Raw genomic sequence first — 23287 nt, forward strand, 5'->3', positions numbered from 1 at the left:
CCGCGGGTTTCTTAACCAGTGCGAAATCCAGTTCGAACTACAGTCGGCCAACTTCCCATCAGCACGAACCAAAGTAGCCTATATAATTTCTTTACTTACCGGGCAAGCGTTGGAATGGGCTTCACCTTTGTGGGAGAGGATGGATCCCATCTTATCTAACTATCCAGAATTCATGGCCACCTTTCGAAGAATCTTCGACGAACCGGGCAGGACTTCTGCCGCCTCATTGGAGATCCTGCGCCTGCGTCAGGGCACGCGTACGGTCAGTCAGTACGTGATCCAGTTTCGCACCCTTTCCTCAGAACTGAACTGGAACGTGGAGGCTCTCATTGCAGCTTTCTGTAGGCGGTCTCTCCGAAAAAATCAAAGATGACCTCGCAACTCAGGACGTACCTGATAAGTTGGATAAACTCATTTCTTTATGCAATAAGTTAGATCTGAGGTACAGAGAACGCTGTATGGAGAGGTTGCGGTCAGATCGCCCTAAGCCTAGAGTTGTTCTTCCACCAACACCATCATCACCAACTGTGGAAGAACCCATGCAGATTAATCGCTCCCACCTCTCCAATGAAGAACGTCAGAGACGGCGACAAGGGAACCTCTGCCTGTATTGTGGTGCATCTGATCAATTTGTTAATACTTGCAGTCTACGTCCGGGAAACGCCCGCTCCTAGTTTGTGCTGGAGAGGTCAAGCTAGGAGAATTCTCAGAATTACATACCAAGAAAGAGTCTGTCCTGTTAACCCAATTGGAGCTCCCTTCTTCTTCTCTTCTCATCCCTGCACTACTCGACTCCGGAGCTGCCGAAAGCTTCATTACGTCAGCTCTGGTCAAACGATCTGGAATACAAACGGTTCCTTTGGATCGTACTATTTCTGTTACCGCAGTGGATGGGAGTTATATCCCAGAGGGTATTATATCCTTTCGTACTATTCCTCTCAAGATGAAGGTCGGAGTTCTCCATTCAGAAAAAATCTCTTTCCTTGTAATTCCTAAAGCCTCTCATGAACTAATCCTAGGGTTTCCATGGTTAATCAGACACAATCCCCACATAGATTGGCAAACTATGGATGTTCTCTCTTGGGGACAAGACTGCTTTCAGAACTGTTTACCTTCAGTTAGACCTCTCTGTTCTTCCAACCCTTCCAGCCTTCCTGTGGAGTACCAATCTTTTCAAGATGTTTTCAGTAAGCATGGGGCGGACACCTTGCCTCCGCATCGTACTTGGGATTGTCCCATTGAGCTAGTACCCGGTAAGACTCCTCCCCGAGGTCGAATTTACCCTCTCTCACTTCCCGAGACACAGGCCATGTCGGAGTATATACGGGAGAACTTGGAGAAAGGGTTCATCAGGTCTTCTACATCTCCGGCCGGAGCAGGGTTTTTCTTCGTCAAAAAGAAGGATGGGGGGTTACGGCCCTGTGTTGATTATAGAGGTCTCAATGACATAACAATTAAGAACAGATATCCGTTACCTCTGATTCCAGAACTGTTCGACCGTGTTAAAGGAGCTACTGTATTTACTAAGTTGGACTTATGGGGGGCCTACAATCTTATACGTATTCGCCCAGGGGACGAATGGAAGACGGCATTTAATACCCGCGACGGCCATTACGAATACCTGGTAATGCCTTTTGGCCTATGCAACGCCCCAGCCGTCTTTCAAGAGTTCGTTAACGAAATCTTCAGAGATCTCCTCTATGACTGCTTGGTAGTGTATCTGGATGACATCCTCATTTTTTCTAGGGATCTGAAGACCCACCGGGAACAAGTCAAAGAAGTGTTAACTCGTTTACGAAGGAATCAGTTATTCTGTAAGTTAGAGAAGTGCACCTTTGAAGTACCCATGATTCCATTCCTCGGTTACATTCTTTCAGGACAGAGGTTACAGATGGACCCCGCTAAAGTCCAGGCGATTCAGGATTGGGCACTTCCAGCTACCCTTAAAGGAATTCAACGTTTCCTGGGGTTTGCTAACTTCTACCGAAGATTCATTCAAAATTATTCTTCTGTCATAGCTCCTATAACCGCATTAACTAGAAAGGGAGCTGATCCTGCCAAGTGGTCTCCGGAGGCTTTGGAAGCTTTTTCATCTTTAAAGGAGGCCTTCACGACTGCTCCAGTTCTTCGACAAACCCGATCTCAGCCGTCCGTTCTTGGTGGAGGTTGATGCCTCTACTGTAGGAGTAGGAGCAGTATTATCCCAGCTTTTCGAGGACAAGAAGGTCCATCCTTGTGCATTCTTCTCGCGAAGATTCTCCCCTGCTGAACAGAATTACGCTATTGGGGAACAGGAATTACTGGCAATTAAGTTGGCCTTTGAGGAGTGGAGGTATTTGTTGGAGGGAGCTCAGCATCCAATTTCGGTGACCACGGATCACAAGAACCTCCTGTATCTACAGTCAGCCCGATGTCTGAACCCACGCCAAGCAAGATGGGCACTCTTCTTTACCCGATTTAATTTTAAACTCAGTTACAGACCAGGTTCCCTCAACAAAAAGGCAGATGCATTATCTCGCTCCCTAAGTTCAGAAGAACCCTCTGACCGTTCAAAAGAGCAATTTATCCTGGAATCCACCTCTTTTTCTGCAACTAATACCTCTCCACTTCCTCCTCCAGGGAAGATCTTCGTTGCACCAAATCTTCACAAAAAACTTCTTACATGGGCTCACTCCTCCTCCTTCATGGGCCATGCGGGCGGTCATAAGACACTTAAATTCATTCAACGCTCCTACTGGTGGCCTCATCTCAGGACTGACGTTCAGGAATTCGTAGCTGCCTGTCCATAATGTGCCCAGCATAAAAGTCCCAAAGGTCCACCAGCCGGGTTACTCCATCCTTTGCCGGTACCACTAAGACCATGGACGCATATTTCTAAGGACTTTATTACAGATTTACCTATGTCTGGTGGGCGGAACACCGTATGGGTCATAGTTGACCGATTCTCTAAAATGGCACACTTTGTTCCTCTGGTTAATCTTCCATCTGCATCCCAGTTGGCAAAATTGTTTATAGCAGAGATCTTTCGACTCCATGGTCTACCCCAGGAGATCGTGTCTGATAGAGGTCCTCAATTTGTGGCCAGGTTTTGGAGATCCCTATGTTCTGCTCTTGCCGTGAAATTAAACTTCTCAGGATATCATCCTCAAACGGATGGTCAAACAGAGAGAGTGAACCAGGATCTGGAGACTTTTCTGCGTTTATTCATGTTCTCCTCACAGGACGACTGGCTGGACTTCCCGTTCGCAGAATTTGCCCATAACAATCTTTATCACTCTGCCACAAAATCTTCTCCATTCTTCATTAATTATGGTTACCATCCAAGAGTTCCTGACTTCCAACTTCTGCCTACGCTCGAGGTTCCGGCCGCAGAGTCAACACTTCGTCAATTTACTGAAGCCTGGAAACAAGTTCACAAGACTTTGCTCAAGACATCCAAGAGATATAAGACCTATGCAGATCTAAAACGAAAAGCTGTACCAAGCCTTAAGGTAGGAGATCGGGTTTGGGTTTCCACACGTAACCTAAGATTAAAGGTTCCTACAAAAAAGTTTGCTCCCAGATTTATCGGGCCTTACCCAATCGAAAGAGTGTTGAATCCTGTGGCTTACAAAGTGAAATTACCTCTGCAGTTATGAATTCCTAATGCATTTCATATTTCTCTCTTAAAACCACTGGTACTTAATCGGTTCAGAGCCGCTCTGCCTAAATCACCAAAGATCCAATCAGCACATGGAGATGAATTTGAGATTCACAAGATCCTCGATTCTCGCAGACGTTATGGTCGCATCCAGTACCTTGTTGATTGGAAAGGATATGGGCCAGAGGAGAGATCTTGGGTAGATGCAGAGGATGTCCATGCTCCAAGACTTCTTCGGACATTTCATGCCAAGTTTCCAACTAAACCACATAGGTGTCCGGAGTCCACCCGCAAAAGGGGGGGTACTGTCAGCGTCTGGAGTCTTACCAGTACGCTGGGGACGCGGGGCTGGCTTCCTTGGCGTTGTGCGGGCAGCGGCGGAGGTGGGCTGCTGCGACGGATCCGTGGGCAGCAGTAGCGGAGGTGAGGGGGTCCGCTCGTGGCGGCGGGACGCCGCTACAGCGGGTCGCTCTTGCTGAACCGTTGCTTGGAGACCAGGGGCAGTGAGCAATGTGGCTTTGCAAAAAGGTCTGCATTACTGAGCGCCGCCATGTTGGAGACCAAGTTTTAAGCATAGTTCCTGTTTCTTCCAGCCAATCCAGGGGAAGCTCTCCCTATAAAAGGGGGCTGGTTTAGGACAGGGATGCCAGTGCTTCAAGTTACAACCCTGTTGTAGGTGCTTTAGCCTGTGCTCCCAGGATTCCTGCTGTATCTTGGTTCCTCCTGATCCTGCTTGGTCGGTTCTCTGTTGCTGCTGCAGCCCTGCCGTTTCTTGCCTGCTACTGCCTGTGGAAGCGCTCCTGGAAAACCCGGTCCAGTAAGACTCTTTGGGCACAGTCGGCCCCGGGTCTTCTGCCTCGTCTTTCAAGCCACACTCCACAGATCTCCTTCACCAGCCACGCCTTTGTACCACTGACCACAGCCTGCAGATTATTATCGTCAAGCCTCGTTTACCACAGTCCACAGTCCTTGTCTCCAGCCACGTTTTCAACTACCATCCACAGTTCCACAGTTCATCATCTACAGTCTCGTCTTTCAAATCACAGTCCGCAGTTCTTCACCTCCAGCCACGTCTTTAACCATTGTGCTTCAGCCTCAGTTCCCTACCTCAGCCCTGTACATAATAAATACTTTCCATTGACTCTCAAACCCCGCCTACGTTCTTCATTGCTCCGTGTCCCATGCGAAGGAACTATATCCAGCCCCCTCATCTGGTTCATTCATAGCCTGCTACCTCCTCGGGCAAATCTCAGCTGCCGGATCCTCAAACCCTGCCAGACGTGACACTACTTGGACGATCTCCTGATAAAGGCTATGTCCAGGGAGCGTCTATTGCACAGCATCGATCTAACGACTTGCCTGCTTACGGATCATGGGTGGATCCTAAACTTCCAGAAATCTCACCTGGAACCAACCCAACGTCTCCAACTCCTGGGAATGATACTGGATACAGTGTCTCAAAAGGTGTTTCTTCGATGGACAAGGCCTTGGCTATCCAGGCTTTGGTATGCTAAGTGCTCCGTCCTCTTTGCATACGTTTGCTGGGCAAGATGGTTGCTGCTTACGAGGCAGTCCAATACGGCAGATTTCATGCCAGGACATTTCAGCTGGATCTGCTGGACAAATGGTCAGGGTCTCACCTTCACATACATCATGAAGTGGCCTTATCTCTGAAATCACGAATTTCTCTTTTATGGTGGCTACAAGTTCCTCACCTGATAGAAGGCAGGAATTTCAATATCCAATCATGACAACGGATGCCAGCCTCCCGGGTTGGGGGGCTGTGACCCGAGGGGACCAGTTCCAGGGGATATGGTCAAATCTACTCTGCCGATAAACGTCCTGGAACTCAGGGCAATTTACATTGCCCTTCTACAAGCTTCCCATCTCCTGAGGGATCGGGCAATCCAGGTTCAATTGGACAACGCTATGGCTGTGGCGTACATAAACCAACAAAGGGGAACAAGAAGCAGAGCAGCGATGCGAGAAGTGTCAAAAATCCTCCTCTGGGCGGAGGCCAATGCAAGGGCCATCTCAGCCATATTCATTTCAGGAGTGGACAACTAGGAAGCGGACTTCCTCAGCAGACACGACCTCCATCTGGAGGAATGGGGTCTACATCCCCAGGTGTTTCAACAGTTATTTCACTGGTGGGGCTGTCCGCAGATAGATCTGATGGCTTCTCGTCTCAACAAGAAGCTATGCCATTACTGTTCCAGAATGAGGGATCTTCAGGCTGTATCAGTGGACGCGCTGACAACGCCATGGACGTACCAGTTTGTGTACTTGTTCCCTCCTCTACCGCTAATCCCAAGGGTTCTAAAAAGACTAAGAAGGGAAAGCGTTCATTCAATTCTAATTGCCCCGGATTGGCCTTGATGGGCGTGGTACTCGGACCACCTAACCATGGCTCTGGAGGATCCCTGGCCTCTACCGCTCCAAAAGGATCTTCTTCAACAAGGTCCGTTCGTCTATCCAGACTTACAGCGGCTACATTTGACGGCTTGGAAGTTGAGAGGGAGATTCTAGCAAGAAAAGGTCTTCCCTCCTGGGTTATTTCCACCATGGTCCAAGCCAGGAAGATGGTGACATCTAAACATTATCATCGTATCTGGAAAAAGTATGTTTCCTGGTGTGAAAGTAGAATGGTGTCTCCCGTGGAATTTAGAATTGTTAATTTTCTACGTTTCCTGCAAGCGGGAGTGGATATTGGCCTACGTTTAGGCTCCATCAAAGTCCAGATTTCAGCGCTTTCTATTTTCTTCCAGAAATAACTTCCCATGTTGCCGGAAGTACTAACTTTCCTAAAAGGAGTTCTTCATATGCAACCGCCCTTCGTACCTCCCACTGCTCCGTGGGATCTCAATGTGGTTCTGACCTTTCCTCAATTCGACTGGTTTGAACCCTTACATAGGGTGGAGTTAAAATTTCTCACCTGGAAAACGGTGATGTTATTAGCATTGGCGTCTGCAAGACGTGTCTCTGAATTGGGGGCCTTATTCTGCAAGATCCCTTATTTGGTTTTTCAAGAAGAGAGGGCGGAACTCAGGACCCGTCCTCCGTTTTTGCCAAAAGTGGTTTCAGCTTTTCATGTCAATCAACCCATTGTGGTCCGGTTGTCAGGTTCGGTTTTGCTTGTGTCCCCGGAGGGGGCGCTAGTGGGTCAGTGGAGGTAGGATGGAAGAAGTGAGGAGGCTGGATTGGGTTTCTGCACATCAGCGCAATGGTGTTTTATTAACATAAAAGTTCACACAATAAGGCAGCAGAATAACGTGCAGGAATAAACAATAAAAAGTATGCAATGGAAATGGTGCAGCTTGGAAGCTGAGAGTCTATGGAGGAAATGGTAATGATGGATAAGTTCACTGGTGTGAGAACCAGAATGGTTTAAAACGTGGAGCCAGCAGAGATGGTAATAAATGTGTAGCAAACCTGGTAGCAGATGCAAGAGACTCAGGTGGAAGTTCACAGAGCAGTTCGTTAAGCACAGGCAGCTAGCAAGCTGCTTCACAGGTGAGGTGATGGAATGCACCTGGAGAGAGTCTCTACTGCAGAGGCTGAAGCACACTGCGGTTGTAGTTAGGTGTGGAGCCAAATACAGATGCAGGGGTTGCTGATGCTTGTAGTTCCACGGAGATGTAGGAAGGTAACCAGGAACACGGAGGAACAGGTAGGTAACCAGGAACACGGAGGATCCAGGAAGGTAACCAGGAACACGGAGAATCCAAGCACATGGGTCGCAGGAGTGACACAAAGTTCAGGACAACCACAGGCTCACCCTGCAGCTCCTGATATACCCCCTGGTGTGCAGACATTGGTTGGAGTGGGAAAAGGAGGTGCGGCCAAGCTCCGGATTGGCCGCCGTACTCTGACCGATGGAGACTGTCATGGCGGCACCCATGCCGCAGCCCGGCGGGAACGCGGCGTGCTCACACGCCCGCTGTTACAGGAGCGTTCCTAGACCCAGGATGACGTCTGGCGGCAAAGGAGCGGACGACAGCAGAACGTAGGGACCCCGGACGGAGTCCGCACCGACGGACAGATGTGGCTGTGGTGAGTCGATTCCTGACAGTACCCCCTCCTTTATGGGTGGGCACTGAACACCCACGTGGCTTGGAAGGATGAGTTCTGTGGAAGACACGGACCAACCTTGGAGCATGGACATCTGACGAATTCACCCAACTTCTCTCCTCAGGACCATAACCGCACCAGTCGATAAGGTATTGTAGACGACCGTACCGGCAACGGGAATCCAGAATCTTCTCTATCTCGAACTCCACGCCCCGCTGAGTTCACACTTTGGGGCCGACTGGAAGAGCTCTTTGGAAGCGATTCAGGACTAACGGTCTGAGGAGAGAGACATGAAAGGCATTAGGTATTCGTAGAGAAGGTGGTAACTTGAGCTTGTAGGCCACAGGACTGATGACTCTTTCGATGGAAAAGGGACCGATGAAACGTGGTGCAAATTTCATCGACGGGACTCTAAGACGGAGGTTCCGGGTGGAAAGCCAAACCTTGTCACCAGGTTTCAGGCTAGGAACTGCACGTCTTTTGCGGTCAGCAAAGAACTTATACCGGCTAGAAGCCTTCTTGAGAGAAGCATGAATCTTCCTCCAAGTTGAAGAGAACTGACTCAAGACAGCAGTGGCAGCAGGAACATCAATGGCCCTCATTCCGAGTTGTTCGCTCGCAAGGCGATTTTCGCAGAGTTGCTCACGCTAAGCCGCCGCCTACTGGGAGTGAATCTTAGCATCTTAAAAATGCGAACGATGTATTCGCAATATTGCGATTACACACCTCGTAGCAGTTTCTGAGTAGCTCCAGACTTACTCGGCATCTGCGATCATTTCACTGCTTGTCGTTCCTGGTTTGACGTCACAAACACTCCCAGCGTTCGCCCAGACACTCCCCCGTTTCTCCGGCCACTCCTGCGTTTTTTCCGGAAACGGTAGCGTTTTTTCCCACACGCCCATAAAACGGCCTGTTTCCGCCCAGTAACACCCATTTCCTGTCAATCACATTACGATCGCCAGACCGATGAAAAAGCCGTGAGTAAAAATCCTAACTGCATAGCAAATTTACTTGGCGCAGTCGCAGTGCGGACATTGCGCATGCGCATTAAGCGGAAAATCGCTGCGATGCGAAGATTTTTACCGAGCGAACAACTCGGAATGAGGGCCAATGTGAGGAAGTTCTTGAAAATCTGGAACACGGGGATGTTGTCCATATACAGCAAAGAACGGAGTTGTTTCTGTAGCAGTATGGTAGCGGAAATTGTGGGCAAATTCAGCCCATGGGAGCAGGTCCAACCAGTCATCTTGAGAAGACGAAACATAAAGTCTTAAAAAGGTTTCTAACTCTTGGTTTACCCTCTCCGTCTGCCCATTCGTCTAAGGGTGGTAGGCTGACGAAAACTTGAGGTTGACTTGCATGGCAGAACAAAGAGCTCTCCAAAATCTTGCCACAAACTGAACTCCACGGTCAGATATAATTTCAGTGGGTAGTCCATGTAAGCGGAAAATCTCCCGTAGGAAGATTTGGGCAAGCTTTGGTGCGGAAGGAAGACCCTGGAGTGGTACAAAATGGGCCATTTTGGTAAACCTGTCAACCACAACCCAGATGGTATTGAATCCTTGAGAAGAGGGAAGGTCAGAGATGAAATCCATGGACAAGTGTGACCAGGGACGGCTGGGAACAGATAATGGTTGTAACTGACCTGCTGGAGATTGTCGAGGAGTCTTGTGCTGCGCACACTTCGGGCAGGATGCCACGAAATCTTTGATGTCAACTTTCATCTTCGGCCACCAGTATGTCTCAGAGAGGAACTTGAAAGTTTTCAGGACACCAGGATGCCCAGTGAATTTGGACTGATGAGCCCAAGACAGCAACTTGGAACGGAGTTCTGGGGAAACAAAAGTCTTACCAGGAGGTGGAGCAGGAGAAACTTGAGACGAAGCAAATACCACTGGACTCAGGATGGAATGCGGAACCGAGTCGGACGTCTCCTCTTCGGACTCCATAGATCGGGATAAAGCGTCTGCCTTGATATTCTGAGAACCTGGGCGGAAATGAAGCTTAAAGTTAAAACGAGAGAAGAACATAGCCCACCGGGACTGGCGAGGATTGAGGCACTGGGCTGCCTTCAAATAAAGCAGATTTTTATGATCCGTATAGATGTTGAACGGAAATTTGGCCCCTTCCAGGAGATACCCCCATTCCTCAAGGGCCAGCTTAATCGCTAGTAGTTCTTGATCTCCAATGGAATAGTTAGCTTCTGCAGGGAGGAATTTACGAGAAAAAAATCCACAACGGTGAATCTTCCCATCAGTTCCCTTCTGGGAGAGAACAGCTCCAACTCCTACTGTGGAGGCATCCACCTCCAACTCGAATGGCTTATTTACATCCGGTTGAGACAGAACTGGAGCAGACATAAAGGCCAGCTTGATCTTTTGAAATGCCGATAAAGCTTCTTCTGACCAGTTGGAATGATCTGCCCCTTTCCGAGTTAAGTTGGTAATAGGAGCGATGAGAGTTGAAAATCCTCGGATAAACTTCCTATAATAATTGGCGAATCCCAGGAATCGCTGAATAGACTTGAGACTACTTGGAATGGACCAATTGGCAATGGCTTCCAACTTTGTCGGGTCCATCTGGAGATCCGATCCGGAAATTATATACCCCAGGAAGGGTATGGAGGGAACTTCGAAGGTACACTTGGATAATTTGCCGTAGAGACGGTTCTCACGAAGACGTCGGAGGACCTCACGGACTTGCAGACGATGAGAAGAGAGATCTTAGGAGAAGATGAGGATATCATCCAGGTAAACTACGAGGTATTTGTACAGAACGTCACGGAAGATTTCATTAACAAAGTGCTGGAACACTGCTGGGGCATTGCTCAACCCGAATGGCATTACCAGGTACTCGTAATGACCATCTCGAGTATTAAAAGCTGTCTTCCATTCATCACCACTACGGATTCTGATGAGGTTGTAGGCACCGCGGAGATTTAACTTGGTGAAGATGCGGGCTCCCTTAACTCTATCAAACAATTCAGTGATGAGTGGTAATGGATAACTGTTTTTGATGGTAATGTCATTGAGACCCCGGTAGTCAATGCATGGACGTAATCCTCCATCCTTTTTTTTAACAAAGAAGAAACCCGCACCAGCGGGTAAAGATGAGGGACGGATAAATCCTTTCTGTAAGTTCTCCCTGATGTAGTCGCTCATCGCCTCAGTTTCAGGAACGGATAACGGATAGGTACGCCCCCTTGGTGGTTTCTTGCCGGGAATGAGGTCAATGGGGCAATCCCACTCTCTATGGGGCGGCAGAACATCAGCGGCCTTTTCACTGAAGACGTCAGAGAAATCTTGGTAAGCCGCAGGAAGATTTGACTGGGTTTTGACTTCAGAAGACTTGATAGGACAAACTTGGGCTAAGCAGGACTGGCGACAATGTGAACCCGAGGAAGTGAGTTGTAACGTAGACCAATCAATCTGCGGATTATGTAGTTGGAGCCAGGGCATTCCCAACACGATCTCCTGGGTTGCCTGAGGAATAACTAAAAACTTTATTAATTCAGAATGCAGGAACCCGACTCCCAGAACCACTGGTCTGGTTTGGTGAGAGATACTCCCCTTGGAGATTCGGCTACCATCTACTGCAGTGATGTAGACTGGATATGAGAGTTCGCAGATAGGCAAACTAAACTTACCTACCGCAGCTTGAGTGATGAAGTTTCCTGCGGTTCCACAGTCCACTAACGCAGATGCAGACTGAAGACCATCTGTAGTCTCTAAAGTCACAGGAAGAATGAGGTCTTGGTTTGAAGGAGCTTGTCTAGAAGATCCCAACTTGACTCCTCCTTTACAAGTCAGGATCTGGCGTTTCCCGAACGCACTGTACAAGAATTGATCTGGTGACCTGCAGCCGCACAATAAAGACACAGTCTCTCACGGAGTCTTCTTGACCGCTCCTCAGGAGTTAAGCGGGACCTATTAACTTGCATAGGCTCATCAGAAGGTGGAGGCTGAAATTGTACTGAAGGTACCATTCTTGACTTGCGCGGCTCACTACGAGCATGCTCACTGTTGCGTTCGCGGATGCGAGAGTCCAACTTGATGCATAGAGAAATCAGTTCAGGCAATTGCTCAGGGACATCGCGGGTTGCCAGTTCATCCTTGATCCGATCTGAAAGTCCATGCCAGAAGGCTGCTACCAGGGCTTGATTATTCCACTGAATCTCTGCGGCTAACGTCTGGAACTGGATGACATATTGTCCCATACTCCGGGTACCTTGACGAAGCTGAATAAGGTCTGCAGAGGCTGATGTTGCACGACCTGGCTCGTCAAAGATACGTCTGAAGGTTGACACGAATTCAGCGTAGTTGTTCATCAGAGGGTCAGCACGTTCCCACAGAGGAGACACCCAACTCAAGGCAGAACCAGAGAGCAGTGAGATAATGTAGGCAACCTTGGATCTTGACGTGGGGAAATTGTGTGATAATAATTCAAACTGGATTTCACATTGGTTAAGGAACCCGCGACATAGCTTCGGACTGCCATCATATTTGCTAGGCACAGGCAGGTGCAAGCGTGACACTAGAGCTGATGCAGCCGGCGTAGAAGAACTCACAGCACTTGCAGGTGCTGGGGTAACTGGAACTGGAGTAGCAAGTACACTAGGCAGGGTTTGCTGTAGTGTATCAATCCGGGAGGACATCCCTTGCAGAAACTGGAACATCTGCTGCTGCACAGCCTCTTGACCATCCAAACGGGAGACCAGATTTTGTAAGGCCCCTGACCCCACACTCTGACCACCGTCCGAGTCCATCGGTCCTGAACTTACTGTCAGGTTCGGTTTTGCTTGTGTCCCCGGAGGGGGCGCTAGTGGGTCAGTGGAGGTAGGATGGAAGAAGTGAGGAGGCTGGATTGGGTTTCTGCGCATCAGCGCAATGGTGTTTTATTAACATAAAAGTTCACACAATAAGGCAGCAGAATAACGTGCAGGAATAAACAATAAAAAGTATGCAATGGAAATGGTGCAGCTTGGAAGCTGAGAGTCTATGGAGGAAATGGTAATGATGGATAAGTTCACTGGTGTGAGAACCAGAATGGTTTAAAACGTGGAGCCAGCAGAGATGGTAATAAATGTGTAGCAAACCTGGTAGCAGATGCAGGAGACTCAGGTGGAAGTTCACAGAGCAGTTCGTTAAGCACAGGCAGCTAGCAAGCTGCTTCACAGGTGAGGTGATGGAATGCACCTGGAGAGAGTCTCTACTGCAGAGGCTGAAGCACACTGCGGTTGTAGTTAGGTGTGGAGCCAAATACAGATGCAGGGGTTGCTGATGCTTGTAGTTCCATGGAGATGTAGGAAGGTAACCAGGAACACGGAGGAACAGGTAGGTAACCAGGAACACGGAGGATCCAGGAAGGTAACCAGGAACACGGAGAATCCAGGCACATGGGTCGCAGGAGTGACACAAAGTTCAGGACAACCACAGGCTCACCCTGCAGCTCCTGATATACCCCCTGGTGTGCAGACATTGGTTGGAGTGGGAAAAGGAGGTGCGGCCAAGCTCCGGATTGGCCGCCGTACTCTGACCAATGGAGACTGTCATGGCGGCGCCCATGCCACGGCCCGGCAGGAACGCGGCGTGCTCACACGCCCGCTGTTACAGGAGCGTTCCTAGACCCAGGATGACGTCTGGCGGCAAAGGAGCAGACGACAGCAGAACGTAGGGACCCCGGACGGAGTCCGCACCGATGGACAGATGTGGCTGTGGTGAGTCGGTTCCTGACACCGGTGTTGTCTGACGCTTCCATTGGGCCAGAGTCCTTGGATGTAGTAAGGTCTCTGAAAATTTATGTCAAGAGGACGGCTCGTCATCAGAAATCTGTTTGTCCTTTATGTTGCCACCAAGATTGGTCGTCTGGCTTCCAAGCAATCCATTGCTCGTTGGCTCAGGTTGACCATTCAACAGGCCTATACTTCGGCGGCTCTGGCTTTGCCGACGTCTATTCAGGCCCACTCAACGAGGTCTGTGGGCTCTTCCTGGGCGGCTGCCCAGGGTGTCTCGGCCCTGCATTTGTGCCGAGCTGCTACTGTGTCTGGTTTGAACACTTTTGTTAAGTTCTATCGGTTCGACACCTTGGCCAAGGATGACCTTCAGTTTGGTTAGGCGGTGTTACAGGGATCTCCGCACTCTCCCACCCGTTTGTGAGCTTTGGGACTTCCCCATGGTACTAAAGTACAGATACACCCAGGATCCACTAGGACGTAAGAGAAAATAGAAATTTGATACCTATCGGTAAATCCTTTTCTCGTAGTCCGTAGTGGGTACTGGGCGCCCGCCTCAGTGCTTCGATTCCTGCTTACCTGAGTTGGTGTTTGGTTGGCCCGCCGTTGCGGTCCCCTTATGTTGTTGGGTTAGCTTTGCTATCCTGGTTAGGTTTGTGTTGCTATCCTCTGTTCTGGTTAGCGCCCTCCTTTTTCGGTTATGGTTGTGTGTTGGCTTAGTGCCTCACCCCTGTTATATTTATTCCTTCTCTCATGGTATGTCCGTCTCCTCGGGCACAGTTTTCCTAGATTGAATCTGGTAGGAGGGGCATAGAGGGGAGGAGCCAGCACACACATACACACACTAAAGGTTTTAAAGTGCCAGGCTCCAGTGGACCCAAACTGTACCCATGGTACTAAAGTACAGATCCCCAGTATCCACTACAGACTACAAGAAAAGTAATTACCGGTAGGTATCAAATTCCTATTTTTACGTATTGAAGGATGACAGAGACACAGAAGCAGACAGCCACTGACCCTCTACCATTGCTCCTTTATATCCGCTAAACCCATGGATTAAAGACTGCAACATGAAATGATGTGGTGATGATAGGTCCAATGGAGCAGTGTTACCTACATTTTATAAATGCATCTGAGAATGAGTATAATGCAGCAACACAGTTGTGCAAATCGATGCTTATTTATCTTGGCATCGAACATTTAATAGGAACATTACATAAAACCACAAGTTTAAACAAAAGTGTGTGTGTGGCTTGTAATTTACATATGTCACAATGATTGCAATAATGTTGCTTCTACATAATACGTGTAATTTTTTATTCTTTCAGATAAGTGCGGCATCTCTAGGAGGTCATACACAATTGCTGAGCTCATTGGCTGCTGCCCCTATTATAGCCAATGCTATTCCTGGAGTACAGGGTATCACAAGCCAGATTATAACCAATGCACAGGGCCAGGTAAGTAGTCTAAATCTATCATTAAGTCATCTTCTTGTACTTATCACCTTTTATATTTTGCCTTGTTGTTTATAGTCACCTATGTACAACCAATATCAGTTACGTGTTAGTCCACACCATCACATTGTATGGAACAACGTTAAAGGGTGTCCCCACCATTAAAGTAATTTTCTAAAGCTGGTTACACACTAAAATATACATAGTGCGATATATCATTCCGGTGCAGTTCGGAATGATATATTGTATGCATCGTATAACGTGTACGCCCAATTGCGCTTGCACAGTGGTCGGTCATCACATTTACCCATCTGATGTGCTGCACGTCAGATGGGACGATGCAATAAACGATGGTATGAAGTTCATGCATTCTGTAACGACACATAGCGTTGTCGTACATTGGATTGTGCAGTGTGTACGGCATATGCAATATATCTGTATATCTCATAGTGCACCCAATGTGTAACCAGCTTTAGTGGATGTATGGAAATAGCTTTGAATGTAGTGGCCAACTGGTGCACAGGTAATTTCATTAAGGAAAAGCGTAAATATTAGTACTACATCCCCTAATTCCCATTTCAGTTATACTACTTGTATCTATTCCATACTTTGTATTTCTTTTTATTGCTTGAATTAAATATTTAATTCCTCTAAACCAGAGCATTCGTCTGCTGTGCAGGTTATTGGCACTCTCCCATGGTTGCTGAACTCCCCAGGAATTACAGCAGGTGCTGCAACAGCTGCAGTCACTGCTCCAAACATGATCCAGACGGTGACGCCACAGCTTCTGTTAAATGCCCAAGGGCAAATTATTGCCACTCTGGCTAGCAACGCCATCCAGCCAGCAGCTATACGGAAACCAGCTTCCCAGGACATCCCAACTAAGGCCGAACAGCAGGTAGTATTATATCTAGAGACCATAATGAAAGGATTTTATTAATAACTCTAAAAGACTGTGTAATAAGCAAACATTAAAGCCATTGCTTCACTGAGATTTTCCTATTAATTTTGTGTTTCAATTTATGGTACAATTTATACCCCTTTCACACTGCCACTTTGACCCTGGTTAACCCGAATTGCGGCATGGTGTGAAAGGGTCCCCCCAAAAAATCCTGTGTCCAGTGACCCAGGAATCCAACCTGTGTAGCTTGCAGGGTTGGACACTGGAAGGACGCAGGTTATGGGGCAGTGTGAACAGTTAACTCAGATCACCCTCCCTGGTCTTGTTAACACTATGCAAAGAACCTGCTCACTGGCACTTGGAGATGATGTCATCTCCAAACGCCATCAGAGAAGAGGCTCCAGTAATAACCCGAGTCCAGCCTGGGGTGTGAACGGGTTTCAAGAGCCTGTGCACGGCTTGAAAGATTATTATGGTTGCGCTGAACCAATTTAACAAATAATACTTATCAGCAAGTCCAATGCATTATCCGTGGTCATATGTACGCTCCAAATTACATATAAAGTACAAATACAAAAACACACAATAGTGTGATAAAGTCTGTACAATCTTCAATAACACCCTTTGGTGCAGTCAGATGGAATGAGGTGCTGCCTCAGACGCACGCATCTATTACAGGAGTGTATCCCTTGAAGTCAGAATCACACCACGTGTAGTCAAAGAAGCGGGAGTATGAGAAGCTAGAAACGGGGTCAAAATAAATCTTTATGTGCACATATACAGCAAGTTTACATGTAAGCATAATGTAAGCAGCATTCCATCTTTGATTACACGTGGTTTAGAATGTGTAACATATTGTAGATTATTGCATTGTATCATATTGTAAATTATTGCATGTACTTGATGAGCAGATGGATACTATGCTAATTTGTCATATTAGACCTGTGCCAACCTGTCCATGCATTTTGCTCAATGTGATTCACATGTGTGATATATTCTCTAAGACATGTATTGGTTTTATTACTGTGAAAAATCAGTAATAAATATATATTACTTACTACCAACAAAAAATAATTCTACTTAGTTACCTTGCTTCGTAATAATAGTACTTCCTTGTGACCCCCACCATTCATTTAATTTTTGGGGGTCCTGACCCTTCCATATAGCTGCAACCTCTGAAGGGATTGGACACAGCAGTGGCAACTTAAAGCCTTATACAGTAGCTTGTGCATCAGATCTCACTTGATATAGATGAGCAGTGCCAAAAGCGACCAGCAGAGGTCCCAACTATATGTAAGTGCTGGGAGCCTGATTAATACGGTATCCGGTTGATAGATAGACAGTGTCTAGTTAGACAGTCAATAGATAGACACCATATGTTAGACAGACATTAGGTCAACAGGGTCAAAAGGTCGACATGAAAAAGTAGACAGTACAAAAGGTCGACAGGGTCAAAAGGTCGACATGGAAATGGTCGGCATAAAAAATATAGACACAAATTTTTTTTCTCTTACGTCCTAGAGGATGCTGGGGACTCCGTAAGGACCATGGGGATAGACGGGCTCCGCAGGAGACATTGGCACTAAAAAGAACTTTAGATATGGGTGTGCACTGGCTCCTCCCTCTATGCCCCTCCTCCAGACCTCATTTTGATACTGTGCCCAGAGGAGACTGGGTGCATTACAGGGAGCTCTCCTGAGTTTCTCTGAAAGAAAGAATTTTGTTAGGTTTTTTATTTTCAGGGAGCCTCTGGCAACAGGCTCCCTGCATCGTGGGACTGAGGGGAGAGAAGCAGAACTACTTAAATGCTAGGCTCTGCTTCTTAGGCTACTGGACACCATTAGCTCCAGAGGGAGTCGGAACGCAGGTCTCCCCTCGCAGTTCTTCCCGGAGCCGCGCCGCTGTCCTCCTCACAGAGCCGGAAGATAGAAGCCGGGTGAGTATGAGAAGATAGAAGACTTCAGAGGCGGCAGAAGACTTCAGATCTTCTCTGAGGTAACGTGCAGCTCCCACACACAGCACAAATGGCAGGCACTGATGGGTGCAGGGCGCAGGGGGGGCGCCCTGGGCAGCAATTTTAAACCTCCAGGACTGGCCAAAATATATATATAGGCTCTGCGGGCTATATATAGGAAATCCCCCGCCAGTTTTTAAAGAAATCGAGCGGGAACGAAGCCCGCCGCTGAGGGGGCGGAGCGTGATCCCTCAGCACTCACCAGCGCCATTTTCTCCACAGCACACTGCTGAGAAGCTGGATCCCCGGACTCTCCCCTGCTGAACACGGTGACAGAGGGTCTTAAAGAAGGGGGGGGGGCACATAATTTGGCGCAGTGAATATATATAATAAAAGCGCTATATCTGTCTGGGAATTTTTTCCAAGGTCATTGGCGCTGGGTGTGTGCTGGCACACTCTCTCTCTCTCTGTCTCTCCAAAGGGCCTTGTTGGGGAACTGTCTCCAGATTAGAGATTTTCCTGATTGTGTGGGGTGTCGGTACGCGTGTGTCGGCATGTCTGAAGCGGAAGGCTCTTCTAGGGAGGAGGTGGAGCAAATGAGTGTGGTGTCTCCGTCGGCAACGCCGACACCTGACTGGTTGGATATGTGGAATGTTTTAAATGCAAATGTGAATTTATTACACAAAAGGTTGGACAAAGCAGAGTCCAGGGAATGTACAGGGAGTCAAACCCTGCCTTTCACTATGTCGCAGGGACCTTCGGGGTCTCAAAAGCGCCCACTATCCCAAGTAGTAGACACTGATACCGACACGGATTCTGACTCCAGTGTCGACTACGATGATGCGAAGTTGCAGCCAAAATTGGCTAAAAGTATTCATTATATGATTATTGCAATAAAAGATGTGTTGCATATCACAGATGACCCCTCTGTACCGGACACGAGGGTCCACATGTTTAAAGAAAAGAAGCCTGAGGTTACTTTTCCCCCTTCACATGAGCTAAATGAGTTGTTTGAAAGGGCTTGGGAAACTCCAGACAAGAAACTGCAGATTCCCAAAAGGATTCTTATGGCGTATCCTTTCCCGGCTAAGGACAGGATACGGTGGGAATCCTCCCCAAGGGTGTACAAAGCGTTGACACGCTTATCCAAAAAGGTAGCGCTGCCATCTCAAGATACCGCAACCCTCAAGGATCCTGCTGATCGCAGGCAGGAGACTACCTTGAAGTCAATTTACACACATACTGGTACATTACTCAGACCGGCGATAGCGTCGGCTTGGGTTTGTAGCGCTGTAGCAGCGTGGACAGATACCTTATCTGCTGATATTGATACGCTGGATAAGGAAACCATTTTATTGACCCTGGGTCACATTAAGGATGCTGTCCTATATATGAGGGATGCTCAGAGAGACGTGGGCCTACTGGGTTCCAGAGCCAACGCTATGGCGATTTCTGCTAGGCGAGCCCTATGGACCCGACAATGGACGGGTGATGACGACTCGAAGAGGCATATGGAGGTTTTGCCTTACAAGGGTGAGAAATTGTTTGGGGAAGGTATCACGGACCTGGTTTCCACAGCTACTGCAGGTAAATCAACTTTTTTGCCTTCTGTTTCCTCACAGCCTAAGAAAACGCCACATTATCAGATGCAGTCCTTTCGGTCGCATAAATCCAAGAGAGTACGAGGATCTTCCTTTCTTGCCAGAGGTAAGGGCAAGGGGAAAAAGCTGCCAACTACAGCTAGTTCCCAGGAGCAGAAGTCCTCCCCGGCTTCTACAAAATCCACCGCATGACGCTGGGGCTCCGCTGAGGGAGTCCGCCCCAGTGGAGGCACGTCTTCGACTTTTCAGCCATGTCTGGGTTCAATCACAGGTGGATCCCTGGGCAATAGACATTGTTTCCCAGGGTTACAGGCTGGAATTCGAAGAGGTGCCTCCTCGCCGGTTTTTCAAATCGGCCCTACCTGCTTCTTCCCCAGAGAGGGAGGTAGTTTTAAATGTGATTCACAAATTGTCTCTTCAACAAGTGGTGGTCAAAGTTCCCCTGCTTCAGCAGGGGATGGGGTATTACTCAATCCTGTTTGTGGTCCCGAAACTGGACTGTTCGGTCAGACCCATTCTGAATTTAAAATCCTTAAACCTGTACTTAAAAAGGTTCAAGTTCAAGATGGAATCGTTTAGAGCGGTCAACGCCAGCCTGGAGGGGGGGGGGATTATATGGTGTCCCTGGACATAAAGGATGCATACTTTCATGTCCCCATATATCCTCCTCATCAGGCGTTCCTGAGATTTGCTGTACAGGATTGTCATTACCAATTTCAGACATTGCCATTTGGGCTTTCCACGGGCCCGAGGGTTTTCACCAAGGTAATGGCGGAAATGATGGTGCTCCTGCGCAGGCAGGGAGTCACAATTATCCCGTACTTGGACGATCTCCTAATAAAAGCGAGATAGAGAGAGCAGTTGCTGAACAGCGTATCACTCTCCCTGAGGGTGATACGTGCAGCAGCACGGCTGGATTCTCAATCTACCAAAGTCACAGTTGGTTCCAACGAACCGTTTGCCTTTCTTAGGCATGATTCTGGATACAGAACAGAAAAGGGTTTTTCTCCCAATGGAAAAGGCCCAGGAACTCCAGAGCTTGGTCAGGGACCTGTTGAAGCCGAAAAGGGTGTCGGTGCATCAATGCACTCGAGTTCTGGGAAAGGTGGTGGCGTCTTACGAGGCCATTCCATTCGGCAGGTTCCATGCGAGGACTTTTCAGTGTGACTTTCTGGACAAGTGGTCCGGGTCACATCTACATATACATCAGATGATCAGCCTGTCCCCAAGGGCCAGGGTATCTCTCCTGTGGTGGCTGCAGAGTGCTCACCTTCTAGAGGGTCACAGGTTCGGCATTCAGGACTGGGTTCTGGTAACCACGGACGCGAGCCTCCGAGCATGAGGAGCAGTCACACAGGGAAGAAACTTCCAAGGTCTGTGGTCAAGCCAGGAGGCTTGTCTACACATCAACGTACTGGAATTAAGGGCCATATACAACGGCCTTTGTCAAGCGGAGAATTTGCTTTGCGACCTACCGGTTCTGATTCAGTCAGACAACATCACCGCAGTGGCTCATGTAAACCGCCAAGGCGGAACAAAGAGCAGAGTGGCAATGGCAGAAGCCACCAGGATTCTTCGCTGGGCGGAAATCATGTAAGCGCTCTGACAGCAGTCTTCATTCCGGGAGTGGACAACTGGGAAGCAGACTTCCTCAGCAGACACGATCTACATCCCGGAGAGTGGGGACTTCATCTGGAAGTCTTTGCAGAGATTACAAGTCAGTGGGGGCTGCCTCAAATAGACATGATGGCGTCACGCCTCAACAAGAAGCTTCCGAGATATTGCGCCAGATCAAGGGACCCTCAGGCGATAGCTGTGGACGCCCTGGTGACACCGTTGGTGTTCCAGTCGGTCTATGTGTTCCCTCCTCTTCCTCTCATTTCAAAGATATTGAGAATCATAAGACGAAGAGAAGTACAGACAATTCTCATTGTTCCAGATTGGCCTCGAAGGGCCTTGTATCCGGATCTGCAGGAAATGCTCACAGAAGATCCGTGGCCTCTTCCTCTCAGAGAGGACCTGTTGCAACAGGGGCCCTGTCTATTCCAAGACTTACCGCGGCTGTGTTTGACGGCTTGGCGGTTGAACACCGGATCCTAGCTGAAAAGGGCATTCCGGATGAGGTCATTCCTACTCTGATAAAGGCTAGGAAGGGGGTGACGACGAAACATTATCACCGTATTTGGAGGTAGCATGTGTCTTGGTGTGAGTCCAAGAATGCTCCTCCGGAAGAATTCCATCTGGGCCGTTTTCTTCACTTCCTCCAGACTGGAGTGAATTTGGGCCTAAAATTAGGCTCCATTAAAGTTCAGATTTCGGCCCTATCCATTTTCTTTCAGAAGTAATTGATACTCTCCCAGAAGTCCAGATTTTTGTGAAGGGAGTGCTGCATATCCAGCCTCCTTTTGTGCCTCCAGTGGCACCATGGGACCTTAACGTGGTGTTACGGTTCTTTAAGTCTCACTGGTTTGAGCCGCTTCAAACGGTGGAATTAAAGTATCTCACTTGGAAGGTGGTCATGTTGTTGGCCTTGGCATCTGCTAGGAGAGTATCTGAGTTAGCGGCTTTGTCTCACAAAAGCCCCTATCTGATCTTCCATGTGGATAGAGCTGAGTTGCGGACTCGTCCTCAATTTTTGCCTAAGGTGGTTTCCTCTTTTCATATGAACCAACCTATTGTGGTGCCTGTGGCTACGCGGCACTTGGAGGATTCCGAGTCCCTTCATGTGGTCAGGGCATTGAAAATTTATGTAGCCAGAACGGCTCGGGTTAGGAAAACAGAGGCACTGTTTGTCCTGTATGCAGCCAACAAGGTTGGCGCTCCTGCTTCTAATCATACTATTGCTCGCTGGATCTGTAATACGATTCAGCAAGCTCATTCTACGGCTGGATTGCCGTTACCGAATTCAGTAAAGGTCCATTTCATTAGGAAGGTGGGCTCTTCTTGGGCGGCTCCCCGAGGCGTCTCGGCATTGCAACTTTGCCGAGCGGCGACCTGGTCAGGTTCAAACACTTTTGCAAAATTCTACAAGTTTGATACCTTGGCTGAGGAGGACCTCATGTTTGCTCATTCGGTGCTGCAGAGTCATCCACACTCTCCCGCCCGTTTTGGAGCTTTGGTATAATCCCCATGGTCCTTACGGAGTCCCCAGCATCCTCTAGGACGTAAGAGAAAATAAGATTTTAAACCTACCGGTAAATCTTTTTCTCCTAGTCCGTAGAGGATGCTGGGCGCCCGTCCCAGTGCGGACTACTCTCTGCAAGACTTGTATATAGTTGTTGCTTGCGTAAGGGTTATGTTACGGTTTTGATCAGTCTTTGACTGATGCTGTTTTGTTTTCATTCTGTTAACTGGTTCGTATGTTCCAAGTTGTACGGTGTGGATGGTGTGGGCTGGTATGAATCTTGCCCTTGGATTACCAAAATCCTTTCCTCGTACTGTCCGTCTCCTCTGGGCACAGTTTCTCTAACTGAGGTCTGGAGGAGGGGCATAGAGGGAGGAGCCAGTGCACACCCATATCTAAAGTTCTTTTTAGTGCCTATGTCTCCTGCGGAGCCCGTCTATCCCCATGGTCCTTACGGAGTGCCCAGCATCCTCTACGGACTAGGAGAAAAAGATTTACCGGTAGGTTTAAAATCTTATTTCTCTAACGTCCTAGTGGATGCTGGGGACTCCGTCAGGACCATGGGGATTAGCGGCTCCGCAGGAGACAGGGCACAAAAATAAAGTATTAGGATCAGGTGGTGTGCACTGGCTCCTCCCCCTATGACCCTCCTCCAAGCCTCAGTTAGGTTTTTGTGCCCGTCCGAGCAGGGTGCAATCTAGGTGGCTCTCCTAAAGAGCTGCTTAGAAAAAGTTTTTAGGTTTTTTATTTTCAGTGAGTCCTGCTGGCAACAGGCTCACTGCAACGAGGGACTTAGGGGAGAAGAAGTGAA

General features: G+C 48.4%; 1 protein-coding gene across 5 annotated transcripts in view; it reads left to right on the forward strand.

Moving 5' to 3' along the window:
- The window catches only part of POU6F1 (POU class 6 homeobox 1), a 208363-nt gene that overhangs the window by 154174 nt on the left and 30902 nt on the right, over window positions 1-23287 (forward strand). For all 5 annotated transcript variants that reach the window (XM_063952285.1, XM_063952284.1, XM_063952288.1 and 2 more), the window contains 2 exons: window positions 14771-14899; window positions 15576-15794. In XM_063952285.1, coding sequence (XP_063808355.1) covers window positions 14771-14899; window positions 15576-15794 — 348 coding nt within the window. The remainder of the gene's footprint in view (window positions 1-14770; window positions 14900-15575; window positions 15795-23287) is intronic.

The sequence above is a fragment of the Pseudophryne corroboree genome, chromosome 2 (assembly GCF_028390025.1).
Source record: "Pseudophryne corroboree isolate aPseCor3 chromosome 2, aPseCor3.hap2, whole genome shotgun sequence".
NCBI lineage: Eukaryota > Metazoa > Chordata > Amphibia > Anura > Myobatrachidae > Pseudophryne > Pseudophryne corroboree.